This window comes from Mastomys coucha, unplaced genomic scaffold (assembly GCF_008632895.1).
Source record: "Mastomys coucha isolate ucsf_1 unplaced genomic scaffold, UCSF_Mcou_1 pScaffold1, whole genome shotgun sequence".
In the NCBI taxonomy this organism is placed as follows: domain Eukaryota; kingdom Metazoa; phylum Chordata; class Mammalia; order Rodentia; family Muridae; genus Mastomys; species Mastomys coucha.
The window spans coordinates 62805527-62816113 of record NW_022196891.1 but is presented as its reverse complement, the minus strand read 5'-3'; the positions used below and the strand labels follow the sequence as shown (position 1 = coordinate 62816113).

Genomic DNA, 10587 nt, shown 5'->3' with positions numbered 1-10587 from the left:
CATTGTGGGTTTTTTTTTTTTCTAAAACATAAAGGTGTTTGAGTGAATTCTACTTACTGCTATTTATTTGTAGCAGGTTGGAAATAACTTTTTGCTGGCACAGACCTACAATCCTGACACTCAGGAGGTAGAGGCAGAAGGATTTTAAGTTCAATACTAGTCTAGGTTACAGTATCAAGACTGTGCTTCAAATATAACATTCTATATGTAGCACCTCAGAGACCTTTCAAGTATTTTAATTTTAAATAATTAGAGAAATATTAGAAATATAAAGGACTTTTATAATTAAAATTTTATAGATGATAATGAAAAAAAGTAATACTCTTTTATTGTTTTTTTCTCTTTTGTTAAGAATGTATTATTGCTTATAATTATATTAAACATGAATGTTTCTCACCAGGAAAATAAATGCCATGAATCACATTTTTTGTATATTTTAGGTTTTGACAACCATCCGTTCAGGGCATCGAGCAAATATATTTAGTGCAAAGTTTTTGCCGTGCACAAATGATAAGCAGATTGTGTCTTGCTCTGGAGATGGAGTCATATTTTATACTAACATTGAGCAAGATGCAGAGACCAACAGACAGTGCCAGTTTACGTGCCATTATGGAACTACTTATGAGGTACAGGGTTGTGAATATATGTGTAAATGCATGCTCCTGTGTAAGTGTGGAGATGTGCCTCTGCATTTGGTTATACATGCACCTACATTTTTAGGTATAGAAACCATTGGCAGACTGTACTTCACTGAAGCATTTCTGAAAGTTTATCATGATAGATTTTGCAGATAAACTTCTAAGATATAAAAACCATGTCTCAATCAGATTCTAGCCCTTCCACCCTTTTGTATTTATTTATTTTTAAATTAATTTTACATTAGCACATAAAGATAATGGGTTTTATTGTGGCAGGTGCCAGTCTTTAAATATGCTATTTTTACTTTGTTGCATGGTTTTGTAGTTGGTCTTGTTCTCTGAAATACACTGCCTTACAGAGATTCATTTCCATCATAGTTACTTTGTAAGTTTATTTTGTGTTGCAGTAACACAATAAATTTAAAAAAAAATCTTTTTTGAGACAGGGTATCACTTTGTAGCCCTTACTGGCCTGAAACTTGCTTTGTAGATCAGCTGGGCCCTGAAGTCACAGAGATCCACCTGCCTTTGCCTCTGCCTCCCAAGTGCTGGGATTAAAGGTGTGTACCACCACCCCTGGCCTCCCCAAACTCTGTCCCCATCCCTGACCTGTTCACTCCCCTTATCCAGATATGTTAATTGACTTTTTGAGTCAGAGTTTCATGTAGCTCTCATGGTTTTAAGCTTGCTGTGTAGCTGCAGCTGACCTTGAGTTTCTGGTCCTCCTGCCTCTGTCTCTTGTGTACTGGGATTATAGGCAGAGGCTACCACACCAGGCATGAGTTCCTCTCCTGTAACTTCACCTCACTGTGCAGCCCCAGCTGGACTAGAGCTCATTATGTGTGCTAGGCTGACCTGGAACACAAGGTACGCCTACCTTTACCTCCCCAGTGTTGAGATTAAAGGTATGTGTCACCATGCCTGGATAGCTTGAACCTTTTTAAATACCATAGTATACTGATTCTAAAGAGTGTGTTTGGGGCTGGAGAAATGACTCAGTGCTTAAGAGCCCTGATTGCTCTTCCAGAAGACCCAGGTTCAGCTGCCAGCACGCAGGTGGCAGTTCTCAGCTGTCTGCAACTCCAGTTCCAGGAATCTGACACCCCCGTACAAACATATATGCAGCCAAAACAGAAGTACACATCAAAACAAACAAGAGCATGTTTTCTCTTCTTCCCCAATTTTGTTATTGTTTCTGTTTGTTTAGTGATTTCCTGGGACTGATTTTATAGATTTTTGTATTGAACTTTGTGTGTAGTCACTAAATCCCTAAATCAACAGCCAGACTAGACACATTTCCTAATTTGCTTTGAACTCCTAGTCTGTGTCAAAGGGCATCCGTTATAAATGCTATTATGATTCATATTGTAATTGCCTGAGTGAAACTTGTTTTTCCAAACTAATGAACTAATTAGATAAAGGAATTAAATAAGTTGTATGAATAATACTTTAGGAAAGATGTGCTCGTAAGAATTTGGTTTGTGGGCTGGAGAGATGGCTCAAAGGTTAAGAGCACTGGCCACTTTTCCAGAGGTCCTGAATCCCGGCAACCACATGGTGGCCCACAACCATCTCTAATGAGATCTGGTGCCTTTTTCTAACCTGCAGGCATACACACAGGCAGAACACTGTATACATAATAAATAAGTCTTAACAAAAATGGTTTGTAGACAGTCGTATACAAAGTGAAATATGACCTTTTTATTTAATTAAGTCATTAGCCTTGAGTCAGCAACAAGTTGCAAATACATTTACTGATAAAATGACTTCATAAGTAAGTAATTCAACACAGTGGACCCACTGGGGGGATACAGTAATCTCACTTCTCACAAATGTGAAATGAGTCAGAAGTCACAACTTCCATTCCATTCATTCCATTCATTTGTAGTAAATGTGCTTTTTATAATTGCCTTTCCATGGTGTATAAGTCTTACTATTTTGTGTTGATTTTAAACTTGTTCAATAATAGCAAAGAACTATCAATACTTAGGTTTTAGAGAAACCTATACAGTATGTCTATACATGTAGCTTTAGGCAACACAAATTTATTGTCTAATAATTCTGAAAGTCAGGATTCTAACATGAGTCTTGCTGGGCTCAAGCAAGCCTGGGTCTGCAAGCCTCCGGCCTTTACCTTTGCCACCTCTGGAACCTTTACATTTATTTTGGATCAGGGTTCCTTACTCCATCTTTTAAGTCAACAGTCTTCAAAGCATTCTTTTTCTGTTTGACTTTTTCCATTATCAGGTAGTCTTTTTTGAAAGATACAGTCTTGCCTCCCTCTTTAATTCTTAAAGACTCCTATAATTATTTTAGGCCCACATGGATAAGTCAGCATAATCTTTCCACTCCATTATCTTTAACCTAAACATACTTACAAAGTTTAGAAAATTTTGTATGAAGTTATATTAAATAGTTTCAAAGTAACTAATCATTTTACAAGGCTATTATATCTTTTTGTATTCTGTTTGAAATCACTTTGGGTAAGTCTAGATAATTAGTTAAAAGAATAGTTTTCATGGATGTATGAAAAAGTAGCAATGTGTTTCAAAGCCACCTGTTTAATTGTGCAGTAGTGTTTCTTGTACTTTTGTTTCCTCTTCAGATTATGACTGTACCAAACGACCCTTACACCTTTCTGTCCTGTGGTGAAGATGGAACCGTTAGGTGGTTTGACACACGCATCAAAACAAGTTGCACAAAAGAAGACTGCAAAGATGTAAGAATCCAAGTTTTATACAAGTGATATGGAAAAGATTAGTTATGATTCAGTTAGATATCTTTGGTGATAATTTTGTTTGCTAAAATTTCAATCACAAAATTTTTAATTTAAATGTTAATGAGGTAGAGAAACTTCTGTTTCAGTTGTACATGTAAATATATTTATAGATGGTAGATAGATGACTCAATTTATAAAGTACTTGTACAAAGTGTAAGGAGCTGAGTTTTAAACTCTAGTGCCCATATAAAGCTGAGGACGGCTTTGTGCATCTATAATCCTATAGGTAGACTGCTGGAGCTCAATTGTCAGCCACCCCAACTGAAATGATGAGCTTCAGGGTTAGTGAGAGACTCTGTCTCCAGTAATAAGGTATAGCGCCATTGAGGAAGACCTCTGACATCAACCTCTGGCCTCTCCATCTATATACTCAGTCATGTGCATGTACATGCATGTGTACACGCGCATACACTCCCCCCCACACACATGCAGACATTATACACACATATGCAGACATGTATATATACATATACATATGCAAAAGTAAATGTGACAATCTGTCCAGTATTATAAAAACCTGGAGAATTTATCATTACGTCTCATTAACTAAGTAGTCAGTTTGGCTTACGAAAACAGCAGTGGTATAAGTGGTGAAAATTTAGTATCTTTACCTCTGTCTTTTATCTTCTTTATTTTTAGATTATTTTCAAGACAGAGTTTTTCTATGTAGCACTGTCTGTCCTGGAACTTACTCTGTAGACCAGGCTGGCCTCAAACTCAGAGATCTGCCTGTCTGTGCCTCCCAAGTGCTGGGATTAAAGGCGTGCGCCACCAACCACTTGGCTCTCTCCAGCTTTTGAAAGAAGATTTTATTTTGCTTTGTTTTTCAAGAAATAGCATTTCTATCAGTGTGTTACCAATCAAATTTAGTCTATGTCTCAAAAAACTATTTACTTACTTTTTATGAAATAATAATACCTAAAACTTATAAAAGGCCTGAAAAAGTCTTTTGGGGCTAGACAGCTTCATTCAAGAGTTCTCTGTTGGCTGGGCAGTGGTGGTGTACACCTTTAAACCTAGCAGTTGGGACACAGAGGCAAGCCAATTTCTGAGTTCGAGGCCAGCCTGGGCCTCGAACACTCCTACAGAGTGAGTTCCAGGACAGCCAGGGCTACACAGAGAAACCCTGTCTCGAAAACCAAAAAAAAAAAAAAGAGTTCTATGTCATACAATATGTAGAGAACAGTAGATCTCGATAGAGTTGTTGAAGTAGTCAATGAAATAAAGAAATTATTCACTTTGTTTTTATTGAAAAGTAGCAGAAACAAACAAAGCCAAGAATCATTCCTAATCTGGTGGATTACTTGCTAACTATCCAGTGAACTGATGGTAATAAAAAAAAGAATATGCACTTGAAACAGATGAAGCAGAAAACAAAAAGTAGAAACAGATTTTGAACACAAAATTTTTCATCTTTTTATATGTATGTAACATGTATGTGTGTGTGTGTATATATATATATATAAAGACATATACACAGACAGGCTGGCCTTGAACTCAGAAATTGGATATATATATATATATACATACATATACACATTGAAAAGAAAGCTCTGAAATAAGTTTAAAATATTGGGTGTTTTGGGATCAGGGGTTTAGTTCAGTGGTAGCTAGCATGCCAAAGGCCCTGTGTTTGAACCTCAGTATTGAAGAAAAATGTGTATGTATAATATCTTCATAAACACATTTTATATATATTTTCCCAAAGAATTAAAAGCTATTTTTAATACCGTGCAGTGTACCCATTGGGAATCAAAGCTACTAGGGAGAGAGAACCTCTTCTCCCTGAGGAGTGTCCAGAGGGTAGGGGGCAGATAGACTACCTGAGAAGGAAGCCGAAAGGGGCTCTGTGCAGACTCAGGGCAGTGAACACCATCAGTGCTGGGACCTGTGAGCACTGTTAGTGGAACAGGACCAGGGTGGGAGTGGCTCAGGCATACAAATGAGAAGGGCAAGAGGGTTGAATACTGAGGGCTATGTAATAGGAATTATTTTGTGAGCTTCCATTTCGGCTAAATACGTTAGAAATACATTCTAACAGAGTCTTTAAAAAGTCAATTACAAGAAAACCATTTTGTTGTGTTTTCCCTTTTTGTTTTTGCTGACTGAACTAGAATGTCTGAGGTAGGTTATTTTCTTATAATTAAATGGAAAATGCTTTAAAAGTAGACTATTCACTTCTATATAGGTATATGTACCTGGTCTCATGTCTGTCTTTTGTAGGATATTTTAATCAACTGTAGGCGTGCTGCCACGTCTGTGGCTATTTGTCCCCCAGTACCATATTACCTTGCTGTGGGTTGTTCTGATAGCTCAGTACGGATTTATGATCGGCGAATGCTGGGCACAAGAGCTACAGGTAAGGACATATTGGGCAAAATTTGAGACTGTTCAAAGAAATCTTTTAATATTTTTATATTTACATGGTTTTAAACTTTCTTGTGTTATTTAAGCAATATAGATTATTCCAAGAGGAAAAGTGTTTTACTAATTTTTAACTACTCTGTTGTTGGTAAGTAGGCATAGTGATGTGTGGCTGTAATCTCCGCACTCGGTAGCTCCAGGCAGGAAGATCAGAAGTTCAGGGTCATTCCAGCTTGAAGCCATCCTGCACTACATGAGATCTTGCCTCAAAAAGAAAGCTAGAAAGACTATTGGGATGATGCCTGCACAGCTTATCAATTCCTGACAGGAGCTGGGGAGAGGGCGCAGTGGGTAAGAAAACGTGCTGCTCTCACGGGACCTGAACTTGGTTCCCAGCACTTAAGTTCAGCAGCTCACAACTGCAGCACATGTCTCTTAGCTGCGTAACTCCAACTCTAGGGGGTCCAATATGTACCTACACCCAGGCACAATATCCCCTCCAGCCCATTATTAAGAATAAAATGAAATTGGGTATGGAGAGATGGCTCAGAGAGTGAAAGCACTTGTTCTTGCTGAGCCCAGTGTTTGGTTCCTAGTACCATATTGTCTGTTACAACTCCAGTTCCCAGGGTACCAGGAGTACATGTGGTATGCACATGTCCCCACCTGTATGCACACACACAGTACACTCTCAAGCAAACACTTATACACATAGAATAAATCTGAGAAAAGATAACAATTTGTTTCTTTCCCAAGGCTGCCATAATAAGTTATCAAGGTGACTCTCTTAAAACAATAGAAATTTGTTTTCTTGCATTTCTAGAATTCAGCTCTCTGAAATCAAGATGTCTTAAGGTTAGATCTACTAGAGACTACTGTTCTGGGCCTCCATTTTGCCTTATGGTAATTGCTGCCAATTTTTGACATTCTCAGAAGAGCACTTTAGTTTATAAAACCAATATTTTTTCTTGAAAGTAATTAGGAGGCATATTGACGAAGGAAAATGGATTAATTTACATTTTGGCCATACTGTGGAGACAGGGGTTCCTGCTTTCTGTCTACCTTTCTGCATCAGTATTATAATTTTATAGAAAGGCTGAAACAAAAGCCAGGAAGTGTAGGGGTGTACAGTATAGACAGAACTGTGTAAAATCTCTTTCAGGAAGTCATAGTCTTCCGCAGTTGTCACCAGGGCTTTAGCCTTTCCTGCCTCCAGTATGATAGTTCTAGGGAAACTAATTCTCTGGGACCCATTGTTTTAATGGGCTTAAAACCATAGAGAGAGACACACACAAGAGTTTCCTTAGACTATCTCCTTCGCTGCCCATGCAGTTACAAAATTCAGACTTGAATTCAGCACTGCAACAATATTCACAGCATTCTAAGCTAAGCAGAATCAATATATGCTACATATTATTTGATGCCCAAGTCCAACTAAAAAGATTATGCATGTGTACATGTTCATGTACATTTATACAAAGATGAGTAATATGTATTCACATTTGTTTTTAAAAGTAAAGGTGGACTTGGGCAGAAATCACCAGTGTAATTAATAACCAACCTAGATATCAAATGGGAAGGAATACTAGATGAGAGCTTTTCTGTTTGTTTTTAATAAATTTAATTCTGTGACAATTTCATACATTTATATATTTTGATCATATTTGCCCCTCCATTCTTTTGTTTTATCTTCCCACTCCCCTGAAACCCTTCTTTTTCCAACATGTCCTTCCAACTTTCATGTCACTGTCCCTCAATAGCCTGTTGAGTTCAATAGTTACTCTGGCAATATCTTGGCAATATCCTAGTGGCTATATCTTGGAAGAAAAATTCCTTAGCCCCATTAACTCCCAGGAGCTCTTCGGCCAGAGGTGAGGCCTCACGTGCTAGACGATCAGTGGCTGATCCTGTGCAGGTAACCACAGCTACGGGAGTCCATGGATGCAGGAGCAGCATCACATTGAAAACAGTGTTTCACACCATTCCTCCCCATCCTCAGGCCTTTACATTCTGAGAGATTTTCCCTTTGGGACTGTGCTAAGGAGTCCTGTCAATTTGAATATGCACATTTTGGGTAAAACTATAAGATAATATCAAATTATAGGCTTAGTTATTGCTCTCAACAGAAGTAGTTTATATTTTTAGCAGGACAAGTCTCAACCATGCTTTGGAATCCTTAGAATTCACTCCCGGGCCAATATCTCTGCTATAATACTGAATTATACTAAAGACTACCAGAGTTATTAAAGTTGAGATTATAAACAAGACATGGCAGTCAGTGCCTGTAATCTCAGAATGGGGAAGCAGAGGCAGGAGAATCATGAGTTCAAAGCCAGTCTCCGCTATGCAGCCAAATCACAGGGTTCCACAATGATATAGCTTAGTGGTAGAGAATTGGCCCGGCATCCACATGTCCTTTGTTTCATTCCTATCATCACAATAAGTGAAATCAATTTAGGAATAAGAGCGGGGAGTATATGAGACGCAGCTGAAGAGGATAGTAAAGAATGCCTCATAGTAAACCAGTTGAATGAACATAAACAACAGTCCTAAAACCTCACTAAATAATTTACAAATAAAAACAAAACTATTATTAGACATAAGTGCAAGAAGTTACACATAGAAAATGAGAAAAAAGAAGTGGGGTGCTGGCACAGTTCCGCTGAGTTGAAAGGTGAACTTCTTAGGTCCTGCAGGCTCTAGCAAGTTCTCTGTGGCACTGCTGTGTGCTTGTGAGGGGAGCGAGTGAGAGCCTTGGTCTCTACAGCCTTGTGTTCTTGGCCTTGGGTTGCTGCAGAGTAAATTCTTGGCAGTTCCTTGGGCCCCGTGCTCCACGGTGGCCTCAGGTGCTGCAGGTTGGGAATATTGAGGAGCGGAGCTTGCCTTGCTGTTTCTGCTGCCTTCTCAGTGAATGCCTTTTAGATGGAGGTGGTGGGGACTCCACTGAAGGAACCCAGGCTGAGAATCAATCTCACGTCCTCCTGGGCTACTTAATCATCATCCCTTCAGCCTTCTTGTGTTCTTGAGAGAACACATTGTTGAAGATTTTAAGCACCAATTCTATTGAGTATACTGAGATTTCTTCCTAGTCTAGTAATACTTTATATAATTGAATCAATAATCTGAGAATATCTAAATTAAAATAACTATTTCAACTGAGGAAAACCAAGTAATTGTTTTTGTTTATTAGCACAATGGCTCATGATATATGTACATATATCCCAGGATCTTTGTGGTGGTTAACAGCCATTTGTAATTCCAGTTCTGTGGGATCCAGTGCTCTGTTCTGGCTTTCATGAGCAGTGCACACATATGGTTCATACAGGTGGTTAAAACGTCCATAAACATAAAAATAATTTTAAAACATCTCAAATTGTTGTAAATGGTAAGAAAGATCTCTGCTATAGAAAATGATTTTTTTACATTGAATGTTATTTTCATCTTCAGCCTAACTTTGTGTTGAGTTGTTTATACTGTACCCCCCAAATGTATTAATATTATAAGCTCTATGTGAAAGCAAATAAATGATTTTTTTAATACCCTGGCACCTATAAATAATATTAATGAGGTTATTTTAAAGGGTTGTGGTAATACATTTGCTCAAAAAATAGAAAATGGTTTCTAAAATAAATGATTTAAATAGGTAAGTAGCCAATAGAAAATCAGAATTGTATTCAACCTGTTCTGTTAAGTGTCAAGTTTGCTGTTACAGAAATGATCGTGATTTGAATGAGAAGCTTGAAGATGACTTAGTGCAGAAATCAGCTATTAATAATGATATTAATGTAATCTGGAATTTTGAATTATAATAAAGGGGTTTTGTTTGTTTGTTTAAATATTCTCTGTGTATGTGTGTGTGTGTGTCACCTTGGCACACCTGGGGGGAGGGAATCTCAAATGGTAATTGTCTCGGTCAGATTGGCCTATGAGCATCCCTATATGACATTTTCTTAATTGCTAATTGATGTAGGCCTTTGTGGGCCTGGCCTGTATAAGAAAGGGAGCTGAGCAAGCCAAGGGGTCGAAGCCAGTAAGCAGCTCTCCTCCATGATTCCTATCTCTGCTCCTGTTGGAGTTCTTGCTCTGACTTTCCTCGGTGATGGGTTGTGATTGAGAGTATAAGCCAAATTAAACCTTTCTGCCTCAAGTTGCTTTTGGTGTTTGTCATAGCAACAAAACTGGAACGTGTGTTATTTTTATACCATTCTCTTTTGTTTGTTATAAATTCTTGACTGTTAAAAAGGAAACCTTGAAGATACAGAGTGCTAATTTGAGTTTACATTGCTATATTATTATACATATCTTATAATTCAGTATAAGAGTTTTTAATGTGTATAACAGTATTAATTTTGAATACATTCCTGTTATTTAGGGAATTACGCAGGTCGAGGAACTACTGGGATGGTTGCTCGCTTTATCCCTTCTCATCTTAGTAATAAGTCATGCAGAGTGACATCGCTGTGTTACAGTGAAGATGGTCAAGAGATTCTCGTCAGTTATTCTTCAGATTACATCTATCTTTTTGACCCCAAAGATGATACAGCACGAGAACTTAAAACTCCTTCTGCAGAGGAGAGGCGAGAAGAGGTAAGTTTACTTAAAACTAGAATCTTGGGCTGGAGAGATGGCTCACTGGGTAAGAGCACTGACTGCTCTTCTAAAGGTCCTGAGTTCAAATCCCAGCAACCACCTGATAGCTCACAACCATCAGTAATGAGATCTGACACCCTCTTCTGGTGTGTTTGAAGACAGATGCAGTGTACTTACCTACAATAATAAATAAATCTTAAAAAAAAAAAAAAAAAA

The 10587-nt window shown here is 38.0% G+C and overlaps 1 protein-coding gene across 7 annotated transcripts in view; it reads left to right on the top strand.

Moving 5' to 3' along the window:
• Dcaf6 (DDB1 and CUL4 associated factor 6) overlaps nt 1-10587 on the top strand; it is a 111065-nt gene that overhangs the window by 33167 nt on the left and 67311 nt on the right. For all 7 annotated transcript variants that reach the window (XM_031387867.1, XM_031387890.1, XM_031387884.1 and 4 more), the window contains exons 4-7: nt 441-626; nt 3244-3357; nt 5641-5776; nt 10154-10368. In XM_031387867.1, the coding sequence (XP_031243727.1) occupies nt 441-626; nt 3244-3357; nt 5641-5776; nt 10154-10368 (651 nt within the window). The remainder of the gene's footprint in view (nt 1-440; nt 627-3243; nt 3358-5640; nt 5777-10153; nt 10369-10587) is intronic.